Here is a 16,610-nt window from a genome sequence, read left to right on the forward strand (position 1 = left end):
GCTGGTTTTCTGCAACTGCTGTTTTTTAAACTATGCACAGAAAGTTGAATACAGACATGATGCTAGCCACATACGAGATAGAACACTATATATTTGGATAATACATTTGGACATTGGTGAGCAGATTTTCAGGCTTCGTTGTGAAACAGAATAGCTGATAAATGAAGCTATAGTCTCACCTTCGTACATTTACAATCGAGATATGCACCGTGTGTATCATTTGGAGATTTTGAAAGTGGAAGGAATTAGGGTTTTTGTTTTTTGTTTTTCAATCAATAACACATTTTAAAAGGAAAGAAAATTAGCCCATCTAGAAAATTAATGTTTCAAAATTCAATTCAGAGGATTAGAGTACATACGTGCCCCGTGAAGGAAAACCTTGCTGTGCGTGGACTATAAAAGCAGAAGTGAGTTCCACCCACCCATGAAGCCTACGTCACCTCACCCTCTGATCAGGGTGCTTACATTTATTTTGATCTTCGGGGTATTGGGTGTAATGAAGAGAAGGGGCCTCTTAAGCTAGTACACAAAGGCTGGTGCAGCAGGAATAGCAGGGGGTGTGAGATCGAAAGACCTGGTTTGCCACAGGCCATGGGCAACTGATTCAGCTCTGAGCCGGAAGCTCCTTGTGTCTAAAACAGGGACAAATCCAGCAAGACCATTGCCCAGATCACCCGAGATGAGGTCTTTTAAAGAGTCTGAGACCCTGTAAAGCACTGTGGTCACCGTTGTCATCATCTAGGCCCTAATCAAAGAGGACGACGTCTGTACTCTCCAACCTGTGGATTTTGTCCTCTAAACTCAGTAGGTGTGGCTTATAATTAATGCGGCACTGAGCTCCACGTCCAGTAATAACGGTAAGAGCAGTAGCTAACATTCCTTGTGCTCTCTGTATCTGCTGGGCAGTGTCCTCGGAACACTGCAGGCCCAGTTTTGTTTACAGCTCACAATGACCCACTGAGACATGTCAGGATCCATTTTGCAGACAGACAGGCACAGGGCTTGAGCAGCGTGCCCAAAGCTGCTCGGCCAGGCCCAGAGGAGCTGGGCTTTTGCCCCAGGCTGTCTGACCGAGGAGTCCATCTCACAACCACACCACTGGTGTTTCTCAGCCTCGACTCTGCTGACATTTTTGTTGTAGGGCACTCTCCTGTGCATTTTGGGATGTTTAGCAGCATCCTGGCCTCTTCCCACTAGATGTCACTTGCACTCTCCCAGCTGTGACCACGAATCATGTCTCCAGACATTGTCAGTGCAAGGGGTGGAAAGGGGTAAACCTCCCCGCCCCCCCAGAGAACCACTGCACTGCAGTATTCAAAAGCCTTTCCCTCCCATGTGAAAAAACATAAAATGTCAGTGCTGGGCCTCAGGACAGGCAAGATTCAATGATTGTTTTAGGAACCCTCACATTGACTGGGAAAGTGAGATACGAGGCCCCTGGGGGTGGAGTGTTGGGGGTAGGAGACGGGGTCCCATCCAGGAACCCGGAAGCTGGCCATTTTGTCTGTTCAGCTACAAGAAGGAACCAGAGCAACCTGCTGGTACCTGCCCCAGGAATGAACGTGCATGTCTGCCTGCTCGCTTGGCTGCGTTAGCTCCTGGTTTCAGGGGAGCCGGCTTGCCAGTGCCCTTCTGGGATAACTGTAGAATGCTGAACTGATGTGTTAAGCAGGGTGGGGTCACCTTGGGTATTTCTCAGCTCCCACCAGGAAGGTCGCGGCAGGAATCCGTAGCCCACACCAGAGAAGGGGAGCTCCAGGTTTAATGCGTCTGTGTTGGGGGATTTATAGGACAACAGTTGTGTTATTCGACATTTCTAGAATATTCTCAAGTTTGAGCCAGGCTTAACTTGATCTGGCCTTGCAAAGAGTCTCAAATGTAAAACAGAACTGGGAGTTCAGAGTGAAAGAGGAAAGTTGGTTGTTTTGTGCTGAGCCTTCAAGTTTCAGGCCAGTTCATCACATTGGGAGGGAAATCCTTGGGGGGTGGGGGCGGGGAGGGGGGCACCTGAGGGAGAGCAAGAAAGACTCTGTCAGGATCCTTATGCCTATTAAAGTTTAGCTTTAGATGGAGAATTCTGACCACATAAAGTCTGTTTTTAATAAAAGCCAGAGCAGGAATCCTACCAAATGCAAGCCAGAAATGAGGTTTAAAATTTCAAAAAAAGAAAGAGAAAAAGAAAGACAAAGATGAAAGAAAGAGAGAGAGAGAGAGAGAGAGAGAGAGAGAGAGAGAGAGAGAGAGAGAAAGTTAGTGAGGGAAGCTCTTGTTGAAATTTCACCTTGTTCTATTGATTTATATATTCTCTTTTCCCTCTGTGATTTGCCTCCATTTTCTCTATTAAAATTTTTTTGAAAGTTGAAATGCCATTATCCATCTTCCCCAGGAAAATAACTCTTAGCTTTATGAGAAGGAAGTTTCGATTTTTTTCTCCCCAGTTCTTTTCTTTCTCAAGAGCCCTTTCTCCTCTTTTATCTGAAACCAGAAACTCATAAGGTGACAAGACAGCGTGAGCAGTGTGCCGCCAGCTCCCAGGGGGGCTTTAATCTCACAAAGGCCATAACTGAACTTTTCAGAGGCAAAAAGGCTGATGTTCAGCCTGTGCTTGTGCATAGTTTTCTTCTGGATAACTCGCGACTTCATTAGCACGTTATGATCTTGACCTTTAAGAGCCTATATACTTTTATTTTAACCCTATTCAAAGGTAATAAAAGTACTTGCAGTTGTGCAGAGACCGTGAGCATTCCGCTCTTTAAAAAAAAAAAAAAAGACCAAAACCAAAAATTATTATTCTGTCTTTCCATGACAATGTAAAGGAAGAGGAAGGAGAGAAGCTGGTGGAGTCGTTTTTTGGCCCAGCTTTTCTCCGCTGCTCAAGCTGTTCTGGTTTATGTGCGTGGAGCTTTTCAGGGAGGGAGCTGGAAATATTGCAAACGACATGCCTGTTTTAATTAATTCCACCTGAACTAGGGGAGCGTCTCAGTCCCAAGGAGACTCCGCAGTATGGCTGCTTCTGTCCCAGTAACTTGAGTGCACACAAATCCGATTTGTGGAATACTGTCTCCTGCCAGGATGTGCGGCTCGCACCCTCCCCTCTCACCCCGCACAGCTTCTCTGAAGGGGCTAAACCCTGTTAGAAATTCCCAGCCAGTAGAGTCCTTGTTTAGCAAGGTGATCTTAAACAGACATCATCACCTCTTTAGGGGCCCCGCTTTCTCACTGGAAGATGCTAATTGTCGTCAAACCCTAACTTTAGGGCTGATGTAGCTATTTTTGGTTACAACTTCTTAAAATTAGTTAATTGGGAATCACAGCCTGGGACATTACCAGAACAAATGAACTGAATCAGAGTGTGTTTTTCCTGGCAGCAGCCGATTCTGGCATTATTTCATTCATTTGTCTTCTCCCCTTTCCTTGGAATAAGCTATTTTGCAATGGTCAGAAGGGGATAAGGGTGGGAGGAAGGGTCTCTGTCCAAACAAACTTCTTTACCTCATCACCCAATCATCTATTTTTAAAAAATGTTGAAAAATAGAAGTGCTTTCTTCTAACCACCCTTGTCACCAAGTCCGATGGTGTCTTTTGAAAATGGCAAAACTGAATCATAAGAAAGGATTTGGCTTTTACTCCAGCTCATCCACATGACAAAAACACAACATGGAAACCAAGAAACACTCCATTGAAAGTCCCTGCTGAGCCCCACGAGGAAGGTGACATCCCTGTATTACGTGGGCAGCCCTGGGGTAGCGTCTAGACCATCCCAAGGGTCCCCAGTTGTGCCTGTCTCGTGTGGGACTTAGGTGGTTTCCCTGACTTTCCATGGCACACTCTGAGTCCCTTGTTCTCAGTGACGTTACTAAACCAACCATGGCAAAAGATACGTAAAATCCCCTACATAAAGAGATAGTGAGTGCATTCATTTTCTGTTCTTTACGGAGGTAAAGCCATTTGGTTCTCTTTACAATCTAATCTTGTTGTGAACATTTGACTTCGATGCCCTGCTGGGTTGTGTCTCCCTTACATATTTTGTATGTTGATTCAATTGATAGTTAACACAGAATCCCTTTCACTTAGCGGTAAAGCCTCCTTGTTTTGTTTTTTTAGCCAGTCCCCCAAAGTTTGAATCAGGACAAACGCACAATTCTTATGAACGTGTCTTTGCATCCCTAACATCAAGGTTTGGAGCCATGAAGGATGAAGTTGCTGAACCTTGAAGTTGGGGGTCAGGTCCATGGACAGTTAAGCGACTCGTGTGACTAGGCTGTCTAACTCCCCCACAGGCACGTTCCGGGGACCTCCTGACTTTCTCCCTCCTCAACAGTCTTCTAAGAGTGGGACTCCTTTTAGCAGCTGAGTGCCATTTGGACAAATGATGCATTCGTCTTGTGATTTCTGATTTCAGCCGTGAGCTTTCTGTTTTCTTCACCATCCTTCCCTCTTAAAGAACAAGCAAATAAATTCATGATTAGGTATTCTGATTTTTGAGGGACCCGTTTTTATTTTTAGCAATTTGGATTTAAATCCAACAAAGATTTCTTTCAAAGGTCTGATTGCGAAGACTAGAAACCACTTTGAGGTGTCCTCTCTGATTCTTAATGTTTAAGGCATCTCATGAGGCTCCTGTGTTACAACAATGTGTTCCTGAAATCCTGAACGTAATTAATAATTTGTCGCAGGTTTAACATGCATTGTCAACGTGCTTACTAAATTTTGCTGAAAATACAAATTTGGCCACAGGCTGTTCACTAAAGAAAATGTCCCACTTAATTTAAGCCCCCCCCCCCATTAACTCTCCCATCAAAATCATTCAAATTCCACAAGGATTCTGGTTGTAACATGATATTTCACTGAGGTGAATCAATGGTTAATGTCAAAGCTTTTCATTCTTCAGGTCTTGGTTACAATCTGGTTTAAGTGAAAGGCAAATGAGTCTGGTGGTTTCCTCCTTGGGTCCAGCAAACTTGAGTCTGCTTCACACGGACAGCTCCATCCTGCCACAGCTCAGCATGGCTGGCAGTGTGTGTAGGCCAGGCCCCTGCCAGCATTCTGAAGACAGGAATCGGGGAGCTGTGCAGAGGTGTCCTGGTAGACATCAGACTGCCTTTCTGTTTTCAGTGCGTCCTTTGTCTTACTTTTCCAGACACCCGAGGTTGCAGGAGCATAAAAGAGAAAGGGAAATAAGAAAGGATCTGTAGGAAGCAAATACAGGCAACATCAATGCCGGCAGGCAGCAGCCGGCAGTAAATCTGACAAGATGCCACCGGTAGCCCGGTGGTAACTAGCGTTAAGTTAACCAGACAACACTGCTTCCACGTCCCATGACAAATAATAGCAAATCGCTCTGTCATTGTTCTCTTTGGGGCTCCAAATTACTCAGCATCAACCATTGCAGGCAAAGCCTTTCTGAGTTTCAGGGTACCCATCTCTGCCCTGGGTTTTACCTGATTGATGGAGGAAGACAGCCAGGACGGCAGTCTGGCAAAAGAGCCACTGACCAGTGAAAAATGCACAGTAAATGATTATTATTCTTCCTGTAGCCAGTCAGCAGCAAACTGTCACCAGTTGGAATCTGCTGAATGTTCCTATATACAAGTTGATGTCAGCTCAAAGAAAAGAAAAGAAAAAAGTTCTACCCAGTGTAAGCAGACGCACGGCCTGTAGACGGACAAGCTAGAACGTCTGTTTCTTCACTGCCCTCTTTTGTCCCTCTCGCTGTGAGAAAAGAATGATTTTACAGGGAAAACCTTCACGTCTGGACAGTTAGGATTCAATGGTGTGCTTTTCAGTGACTTCAGAGATTCATGGCACAGCATGGTTCCTGGCTTTTTCACCTTGAAATTTTATCCAAGCAGCAAATGACAGGAATGAGAGGCCGGGTGCCTCTTCCTTCCCTCTGACTGATCAGCTACAGTGACAGAGTAGAGCGACATTTAACTTACCGGGGGTTGCGTTAGCCGATAAACAGCCAGGAAATTAAACACAAACATGGAAATGCTGCATCTTTCGTTCAGAACATGCTTTAAGTGCCGAAGAGTGAGAAGAGAGTTGAGGATTGAGCTGAGGGCCTGATGGCTTTTGTCTGCGTGTCATAACTTTAGTGTTGCTTAAACACTGAATTGTTAAGTGCCCGACACTGAAACCCTTTAGCTTACTCCAGCCAACATACCATATTGTAAGCGTTGTGTGGGGGGAACCTCTGAATCTAAACTCGTATATACACCCTTTAGTTGCCAAATGAAATCCATCTGGCTTACCATATGCCGTCGCCAAAAGATTATTACACTTTTGGGCTGGCCAGTATTTTTAAGTGCCGGGGAAAAGGGCGGTGCTGGAAGGGCCTTAGGTTTGAGAGAATCTGCATGTGTCCTGACTCCGCATTGCCGGTATTTAGAGGAAGTCTGGATCCTGTGGCTTCGCACACCCAAAATGGAAGCATTTCTCCACAGGACAAAGTCTGAGGACCCACAGTCTTCAGGCAGCCCTCATCGTGGTATGGCCCTTTTTTTTCCTTCTGGCTGCTTTTCAGCCATCAGAGCCACATGAGAGGCAAAACCACAAATAAAAGTGCTCTAATTTCTGGAATTTTTTTTTAAAAAAACTATTCCCATAAATACTAGGAAGTGTCCACTCCTGTTTTCCAGTCAAAATTATCATCTCCCATGAATTGTAGAAAGAACACATTCCATCCAAAGATTAGGGGGAAAAAATGCTTAGTCAAAATGGCAAATCAGTCATCATCGGTGGCAAGGCCAGGCTTGCTTGACTTCAGTTGCTCAGACACAGGGAAGAATTCCACATCTTCATCAGGTCAACACTTTCCCCCATTGGGATTAGTTTACGCACAGAAAAAATAGGGTAAGATGCAGATACGGCTCTTACTGCTCTTATGGGAACCCAGTTCGTGTGCCAGTGAATATAAAGTTTAGAAACAAGCTCCGTTCCTTCCCTGTAGTCTTGTGGAAGGGCTCATGAATCAGCTGAGAGGGAGGATAAGGTAAAGACGTGGGTGACCACCAACTAGATATACCACCACAAATAAGTCCCCATGTTTCTAGGGCAGTTTTGAAAGCCAAGAGGGGCCGAGATGGTGTGAGAAGGCCTCGGGTGGCTTTTAATTATGACATAGAAAATGATCTTCTTGATCAAATATACCAGTTGCCTCTGCCATGTAAATATCCCCTGTATGTAGTTTCAGATTTCCATGACGTAGCTTTATCTGAATTTAGTTGGGTCAGTGTATATCCCATTCATCTAGAATGAGACCTCTTACAAGAGTAGGAGATGAGAAAGACTTTTAAAGGCATTTTGCAACCCAGAGAGTCTAAAATGAAATTGTTCCACTTGGACATGCATATTTATGTAAGATATATTTTGTACCATGTGCATGTTTTGAGCTTAAATTAGGATTATTCTCGAAGCCAATTTTAAAAGCGAATGAAAGCTTTCCCTCCAATAAATCTACCCTCAGTATCAAGGTCAAAGGCCTTGCCTGGAAAGTCAGAGCACTGCTGTACCTTTAGACCACCATTCATGGACGAGCAGCGGTAAAAACTGAAGAAAACGTCCACTCATTTTTAACACAAATAGAATTTCTTTTTGCCTCTTAGTAGGGTTGGAAAAATATCTTAATAACTCCAACAGTAAAACTTCATGTGAGGTCACTTCTACCTGAATCATTGCCTCTTGGGGTGGAAAATTAAGGAAACATTAGTAAATGTGTTCACTGGCGGAAGCTCTGCAGTGACGTACCTCCACGTCCCTGGACCTAATGTCAAATTAAGCCGTGCTGCCCATTCCATTCGAAAGAAAGCGAACTTGGAGTTTTAGCTCCAATGGTGGTGGTAACAGCACTCAGGGTGGATGTTCCTGGGCCAGAAAAATCCCTGTGACTCACCAGTAGACTTTCACTTCCTTACATGCCCTGTAGTTCCGTTTAGGAATCTGTAAATGAGGCATCCGATATGATTGCTTGATTTGTTTTAGTATTTCAACCATACTAATTTACCCCCATTACCCTCATAATGCTTCATCCTTGAAAACTAATAAAAATGCTAAAAACTCATTTTAAAGCACAGTATCTTTGACTAAATATGTTGAAACAGTTTCTTTTGCTCAAAACTTTAGTACGTGACTGGTGACGTCTTACAGATTTCCTTCTTTTTTACTGCACTTGTCTCCTCCAACCCGGGACCCTTTCTCCTTATGAGACTATTCAGTACCTATTGTTCTCTCAGAGTCTTCTAGGTGACAGAGCAGCCCGTGGCACGCTCATGCCAATGACCATTGGCAGGGGCCTTCCAGGGGCCCTCCCTGTAGAACAGGAAGTCTCAGGAAAACACTCCTGAGGGTCACAAAGAGTATGTGCAGTTTATACGTTTCACAGTCTCCACAGACTGTTCAGTTTTCAGTTAAACTGTTGTTTTTATCATTAAAGTTTGCTTTCTTTCTTTTTCCCCCTATGTATTTCATACCACTTGTTCAAGTGCATTTGGAGATGTAAAAACGTGTAGCTAGAATGAGGAAGGTATCACTGACGGTTGTCTCCAGTTCAGAAAGCAGCGTTAAATTGGGAAGGCCAGGCTTTCCACCATTTCTCCTTACTGCACTCTCACGGCTCTCCTGCTCTGTACTCCAGGCATTCCGACTCCCCCATCTCTCCATTGGGCTCTACCTCCAGTTACACAGGACCGTCTGCCTTTAGTTACTTAGGTCGGACACCTGCCTTCTAGCCGGGTTGGTCAGGCCAACAAGATGAGGTCATAATCAGAAGAAAACATTGTGGTTCTTTGGCCTCATCCATGTACATTATTCAAAACGGTTTTCCGTGAGGGGGAAGAGACCTGCTTTGAGACTCCCTTGGTCTAACATTCTGTAGGAGTGTGGAGAAACAAAACTGCAAATTTTTTTTATCCCTTTGAGAACAATGGAAATGTAAATTATGTCTGCCTCTCTTTGCCTTGCCTTTCAGTGATGTTTACAGACAGACATATTAGAAATGAGAGCCTTTCGTTTGTAAACATTTTGGCTTTACTTTCTCCAAGTTCAGCCATCTTCTTAAGCACAGCTCTCCTGGCCATCACGGCAGTGTTTTCCTAAAAGTACATTTTGTGAACTCTTTCTCCAGGATGATGGCAGTTTTTGTAAGACAGATGCCTAAAAGACATATGGTTTTCATAGATTTTTCCGTCTAGACTACCTTTATTTAGTGACTTTCAGTCTTGAATTGGTCTAGTTAAAGTTTCTGTAGGAGCTTGTATAAAAATTTTAAATGTGGGGCATACCATTAAGGTGTAAAACAAAAAGTTGGACTTCTTATTGGCGAGACATTAAAAGGGATTGGTTGAAAATTTCCTTCAGGTTAAGTAATTCTGATCGTCCTGTATGCCCAAGCGTCCTTTCAGCTCCCACACGCTGCCCCAAATGGAAAGGCTTGCCCTACAAATCTGGTAGCTGTTAAATTCATATACTTCTCACTGTTTTCCTGAGTAAATTCTTTGTGTTGTAGTGTGTGTGTGTGTGTGTGTGTGTGTGTGCGCGCGCGCGTGTCTTTCTGCAGACTTTTACATGGCCCCGGAGGGACATATGATGTCTTGCCCTTTTAGCACCAGTTGTTACAAACACAGCATTTCCCTCATTTTCAAAAAGCGCCCAACAAGCCACTGAGTAAAGGAGATGGAATATGTTTTTTGAGTGCCTCCAACCACCAAGGAAAATTCCGTTTTAAAATGCGGTTTTTGAGCCAGTGTCAAAGATTCATTTAGAGACAACGTGACACTTTAAGAGGAAAATAATTACTTATAGACTTGCCCAGATATCGGCCTTTTGCTCCCTCTTTTGTAAGAGCTAACGCCACAGCCCCAGCCCCAGTTCAGAGGCACCAGAACGCGGAGACCCGGGGAAGGGAGCAAATGGGGGCCGGCCAGTCTCTACCAGTATCATCACTTGGCTGCACGCTGAGCATTTAATTGGACTTAGTCACATATTTGTCCACTGACATGGCAGCTTGCAAGGCACACTGCCTCTGTTTTTCTCCGTTTGCGTTCAACTTGTTTTTGTTTTTGACCTTCGAGCTCTAAAGCATGTTAGAGCTCCTCCTGCTGGAATATCTTGTAATCGCGGGGCTTGTAATTAGTAAACGGTAGCTTTGTCTCCATTTCTGCCCCTTGGACTCCCATTAAGTGACTAGGAAAATATGACCTGGTGCGTTGAAAACTGGCCTTTTCAGTCACCGGGTCACATGGTCAGGCAGAGATGAGATGTTGGTGCCACATCCCTTTTCAGATTCCTCGCACTCTGTTTCTTTGTTTCAAAAATAGAAAGAATTGGAACGTTCACGTTTCCCTCAGTTATTTCTAATTCCATATTGGCAGCCCCTGAGGTAAGGCCCGGAGTCACATAGCCATGCCTGGAAGGTTCTTGCAGTCTCTCAGAAAGGGGCAAAAAGTCTTCCCACCTTTCCGCAGCGGAAAGGGAGGTTCTGGTTTTATAGAGAGATTCCACTGTTGCCTGGTGCCTCCCCACCCCTGCGGCTTTCTCTTTTCTCCCCATCTTGAGGTGACAAAGGAATGTGCATCTCAGAAGGGGAAGCTTGCCTCTCCCAGTAGCTCCTTCTTAGCACCTCCTTCCCAACCTCTCCTCCTTCCCCCAAAGGGGTTGGCTGACTGGGCCAACCCCTTCCCCTGATGCCTGGGTGGGAGTGAGGGGAAGGGCAGGGAGAAGAGGACAGAAGAAGATGCAGAGGGTTAGAAATAGTTTTACTCCCGCTACCATCAGTGGGACTAGGTTTCCACAGCATGTAAGTTCTTGGAGCTCTCTTTGGGGTTTTCTCACAATAGAGAAAAAGACAGAGAGAGAGAGAGGAGCGAGAAGGGAGGGAAGGAAGAAGAGACAGAGGGGGAAGGGAGGAGAGGAGGGAGGGAGGGGAAAAGGAAAAAAATTCCTCCGAAGGGACATTGCCTAACTTCGTTCCACAGCCTTGTGTGTGTAACTCCCTTTAAAAATCATGTTCTTTCTCTCTGTGTCGTTTTCTCACTACTGCAGTCCTGCTGCCCTCTGCTCCTTTGCATTTCTTTTAGTCTTTTTCTCCACCCAGTTTATCTGTTGTCAGTGATGCTGTGCAGAGGCTAAAATATAAAACGTTAATCTTAAGAGTAATGTGCTTTTTAGGAATCGTATTTTAAGACAACCGAAAACCCTCCCGCTAAGTCATCTGTTTTATGACTTAGGACTTAGAGCAAAACAAGTAATTTTGACATTTGCAATAAAGAATAAGACAACACTTGTTTTCTCAAACTGACAGCACTTTTTCCAGCTTTCTTTCCTTCGCACAAACTATTTCCTATTCCTGGAATGCCAGTCCCCTCCACTTTCCCTGTTTTCTGGAAGGCCTTTCAACCCCCCCACCCCACCTCCTCCCAATTCCAGGCTAAGACTCCAGATGTCCCCCAGACTCCTGAGGCAGTGGGATCGTGTCATAGCACCAAGCCCACTGTTGTCACTGTTTACTTTGCTCCCTCCCCATCTCAACTAGGAACTCCTGGGCAGTGACTACATTAATTTCGGTACCTCTACGTCTTAATGCAGAACCTAATACATACACAGGGCTTTTGGAGGGAATGAAGGAAAATGCCAAACGAGTCAACAGGCAGTACTTAATCAAAATTTATTTAGGAATCAGCCCGCTATTGAGTGTCCTTTCAGAAACAATGTAAACACAAACATTCTCTGTCTTGCTCTCTTCTATCCAAAACTTTGCCTGAGTGAATGCTATTATAAAATTCTTCTTACAAATCATCAACTGAGCAGAGTTCATGGGGAAGAGCCTCTTTTAAATGCCTTGGTGCTATTGCCACAGATGTGGGCATTTTAGTGCCATCCCTGTGGGTCGGGTCCGAGTCCCATCTTTAAGATAATGTAAAGGAGGAAGAGTGGGAAGGTAGGTGATATAGTACCGTTTATCTCAGAGACTAATTTATACAGGATATTATGTGTTTGTATCATCAAGTACAAACGGTGGGCTGTTTTTTTCTCCTCATGTCCTTTTTCAAATTCCATTAATTGATTCATACTTTCCCAGTGACATATGTTAGAAAATCATGGGTTGATTTTCACAGGGGAAAGAAATGCTGGCTCTAATATGGAGCAGGAATCACATTAGAGAATTCCTTCCACCCTTTCAATGGGCTCCAAGTCCTATGTTCTTTCCAGCATCTACTGTAAACTATTCTTGGACCGTGTTGGGTCACTCTGTTACTAAAGCTGAAAAGGCCAAAAAAATGTGTTGGATAGCATCCTCTATAGTATTTTTCATAATACACCACAAAATACTATCTTCTATGTGGACAAAATCATGACTGCTAGGGCATTCTTCTGAACTTGTCCTTGTCCATTGTCCATATGTAAAACCACCTAGGGAATAAAGGCTCCACATAGGGAGCAGAGCACAACAAGCACAGTACTGACATTTAAAATACTGCATCCCAGAATCAGTCCTCGTAGAGGAAGCAGTCACAAGGGGAAGGCCTGCGCCCTGGCTCGCTGCCTTTCCTTTCCAGCTGGAGGTGGGCTCCTGTCTGATCTGTGCTTGGGTATAGCCTCTCACTCATGTTCTTTGCACTACGAGTTGGCACACTGCCCCCTGCAGGTGCTGTGGAAAGCTGCAAGCAGGACACGGGATAATCTCAGTTCATAGGAAATTCACATTGTTCTTCCGATGACAAACTAGGTATTAATATCCATGCCTCAAACTTTGAAAAATGATCCAAGGAGTAAGGAATTCAGGAGGGTCGGGCAGAAGCAAGGATTTCGGTCCCTGGGAGGGAGATGGCTGTGGAGATCCCCTAACCCAGCTGGCTGGTGCCACCCGAGGCCATCATTGTCTGGAGCTGCTCACGATTTTCGAAAACTCAGCGGCGCTTTTTGTTTTTGTCCGCTTTTGTTTTCTAAGAAATTTGCCAGATGTAGCCAAAAGAAAGGAGGTGTCTTATTTCTTGTGGTTTAGTAGACAAAACCCTTTTCTTTTTTTTTGGGGGGGGGGACCTGTTTCATCAATAAGATAAAAAAGTTGGGCAAGTTGATATCAGATTCTCGTGGATCCTAGAAACCTGAGACGTGTAACACTCCCTGGATGCTAAGTGTAAATATATGCAAACTTAATTTTTGAACGAGGTATACTTTAAAACTTCAATTATATTTAATAAGTAGAACTTGTGTTATTTAAAAAGCCTATTGCATATCCTTTTGTATGCAAATAACTACCCTCTTAGGCAGATATCTTCCCTCTAGAAGTGTCAATCTGTACATCTTTTTTTTGTAGTTTTTTTTTTTTTGCTTTTTCATCTGGGTCCACCCAGCTAATTAGGCTGGACTCGAAACCATATGCTCTCCAAAAATGAGAATCTGTAGTGCGCATTAGACATGCTTGCTTTCTGTGCTTACTGCCACTCTCATAAGCCAACAGGCTTCCCCAAGCAAGTGGTTAGTCCGGTGATGACTAACCAGAAAACTACTGTAGTATAGTATTCTGGTCTTTACAACATAAACCTAACGCTGATTTGACCCATACTTAAGTCTAATTCCCAAAGTTATCAAGGTCTTTCTACAACCATGTCTTCATCCTTCCAAAGATTCCCCCCCCCCCCCAGCACTTTCTCTTACTACTTGTACTTTACCTGGCAAGTGAATTGAGTTGCTAATAAAGCAAGGTCGGAATTACATATTATGGCTTAGAACAGTGGTTGTCAAAGCCTCGTCCCAGGACTAACCATGTCAGCGCCATCTGGGAATATGCTAGAAATGTCTCACCCCATTAGAAACTCTGTGTGGGACCCAGAAACCTGCTTCAACAAGCCCTCTGGGAACTCAGGCGCCCCGTCCAGTTGACGAACACTTTGCCTTGGGACATGCCAGTGTAACTGCTGAAAGGAAGAACCCTGGAGTATCTGCTAAGAGGGCAGTCAGGAGACCTGGGTTTGAGCTTGGGAGGAGGAGGACAGCGAGCTGCACAGCCCCAGTCAGGCTCAGGCATTTACCCGTCGGATAGTTCCCACTTCCCATCCTGAGGGCGGGGCAGAAAGACCCAGCCATCCGTCCTCAGGGAGGAGCTCTCAGGAAGCCAGAAGCCAGAGGGAAGGTGCTTTCCACCTCAGCCCGTGTGCTGATGTACCGAAATAGTTTCCCCCTCGACCCTCTCCCAACTCCTGCCAAGATGGGCCTCATCTGGAACAGTCAGAACCAGCCAACCCACTGGAGAGCAGATAAAATGTCAGTGCCTCCCTTCTTAGAGGACAATCCAAAGAGACAATAAGAAAAGCATGCATTCTTCTCTCTTATCAGTGCAGCCAGTTTCTCCCCTTCAATGCCACCCACCCTGGGTGAGCATTTGACTTTCTTTCAAAATTTGTCATTGTCCAAAATACTGTAAACAGCCTGTCACTGCAGCTACAAATGTGACTTCCAGTATTACATCTTTCCCTCTGATTTGGAAGCAGAAACATGGCTCTTGTATCGTAACCATAAACCGCCCACACACAACACAGTGTTTCAATAAACACTAAGTGATGCAAGGCGCCCCGTTTCAATGTAATGGGTTCCTTAATGAAACCCACCACTAAAACAAAGCAACTAAGGAAAACTTGGTACAAAACAAATAACTTCGCTTGGCCCAAAACAAACTGTCTTATGAGGTGATTGTCTTTGGAAACTCTTTGAATGGTTAGGAACCGGACCAATGAAATGAACCTTAACGGTAAACCTTGAACGTTTTTCTGGCATTGAAGTTGGCAACAGCTTAGCAATACTTATGAAGAAAATTCGTGCTGAACATCTTAAAGCTCCTCTCGAATTGCTTTCTGGTGGAGTTTTATACACAGATTATTGGGGGCTTATTGAAACGTTTAAATGATGTTCCTTTCTTCCAGAAGGGTCAAAGGGCTCTTTAGGATTTTTGAATTACTAAATACATAGATGGGTCCCTTTCCCCTGAACCTGGGCGTATTTTAAAGATGTCATCATTATTTTTGAGAGGACGTGATAGAAATCTTATCTTTCATTCTTTCAATCATGAATTCGCCACCCAGACATGCAGTGCCTGGGACTCAAAGGAAGGCCCTTAAAGAACTCATCGTGGATAGATTCTCTGATTAGTTTATTTGAAGAAAAAAAAAATGCTGTGAGCCAAAGAGCACGCTAAGTTCAGCGGTGAGCAAGACAAATAAAAGATACGGCCCGCAGCACTCTGTCCTGGTCTCCTGCCCTCCTTCTTCCCGCACTTGCCATCCCCCCTGTCCTTCTCTTGGCCGTCGGCATGGTCCCAGGATTGGGGAGGAGATGGATGAGAAGTTATGTGCAGTCAGAGCATTTGAGTCTTTCTATTCCCCACCATTGAACTTTTCCCATCAATCCTCGTCACTTAGTCTTCGGTTTCTTTAACCTCATTAGAGACCTGCATTCTCTTACAACGTTCCAGTTTTATATGCCACAGTTAAAAGCATATCTGCCCCTGCTTTGATCACATGATTGTATTTTCAAGCTCCCACTGTAGTTTTGTGGTTTGGTTGGTTGGTTGGTTGCTTGTTTTGCCGTTGCAGTGATTTACTAACAAATAACCTTTGTATCATGGAAAGCTCAGTGGCTATCACAAGCATTTATGAGTTGCTTCTTCCAGGAGTAACTTGCATGTATTCAGTCAGCAAACGTTCAGTGGCTGAATGACAAGCACCGAGAGGCAGACACTGCAGGGACGTGAAGATGAGAAAGACACAGCCCATTCCTAATTGGGAGAGAAACATATAAATCTAGTGTGATATTACTAATAAGAGTTATGTTGACGTGCTATAGAAGCAACTGTGTCAACGTAGAGGAAGGGAGATCAGAGAAGACTTCCCCAAGGTGAGTCTTGAAGGGTGAAGAACAGTTTCAAAAGGCACTGAATGTCACACCATGCTAAACACGTATGGAACACGCTAAGTGGACATGACCTCTGGCCTCTAGAATCTTTACGTCAAAGGAGAAAATAACAATGCCGGTCGGTTCAAGAATCAGAACATAAGTTAAATAAATATGGCCGTTTTAAATGAAAATGAGCAATACGTTAGTGAAATGGGGGGTGTTTTTTTGCATAGTCACAAGTAAAAAGGGATTATGGGAGGATTTTTCCCAGCAGGGAATGGCCAAAACATTTCAGGTGGTCCCAGTAGCCAGTAACCTTTCTTCGAAAGAAGATTTGTGACCTCAAATTAAACAGCTAGTATTGACTGGTTGAGTTTTGTTTACAGTGCCTGTAAAGTATCTCTAATTACACTTTCAAAAATTGAATACTTGCTTAATAATAAGACTAGTATAAAATGTTGAATTGGAACGCAACTTCCTCTAATGCCATATAGACTTTTTTAGCGGCAGGAGGCAAAAGAAACTACTAATATCAATGAGTTTGTGCCCAAGTGGTTCGTATTTTTACCATCAATCAGCAATATCTCTTCTGCTTTGATTTCTCCTTGACCATCTAACTTTATTTCATAGCTTTGTGATTTTTTTAAAAAAAACATTTCATGATTGTTTTAACTTTTCTAACTTCCGTTCCTTGTACCTGAGAAAGGACATTTGATTTGATC

General features: G+C 44.1%; 1 protein-coding gene across 10 annotated transcripts in view; it reads left to right on the forward strand.

The window, feature by feature from the left end:
• Positions 1 to 16,610, forward strand: part of DNM3 (dynamin 3) — a 396,041-nt gene that overhangs the window by 369,118 nt on the left and 10,313 nt on the right. For 2 of the 10 annotated variants that reach the window (XM_074322206.2, XM_074322212.2), the window contains one exon: positions 4,178 to 4,314. The exons of 7 other annotated variants lie outside the window; for them this stretch is intronic. In XM_074322206.2, the coding sequence (XP_074178307.2) occupies positions 4,178 to 4,214 (37 nt within the window). In that variant the 3' untranslated portion in view covers positions 4,215 to 4,314. Of the gene's footprint in view, positions 1 to 4,177; positions 4,473 to 16,610 lie in introns of those variants that run through there. One more of the 10 variants, XM_074322209.2, reaches the window with a different exon arrangement.

This window comes from Rhinolophus sinicus, chromosome 11 (genome assembly GCF_057876585.1).
Source record: "Rhinolophus sinicus isolate RSI-liver-muscle chromosome 11, RSI-T2T, whole genome shotgun sequence".
Classification (NCBI taxonomy): domain Eukaryota; kingdom Metazoa; phylum Chordata; class Mammalia; order Chiroptera; family Rhinolophidae; genus Rhinolophus; species Rhinolophus sinicus.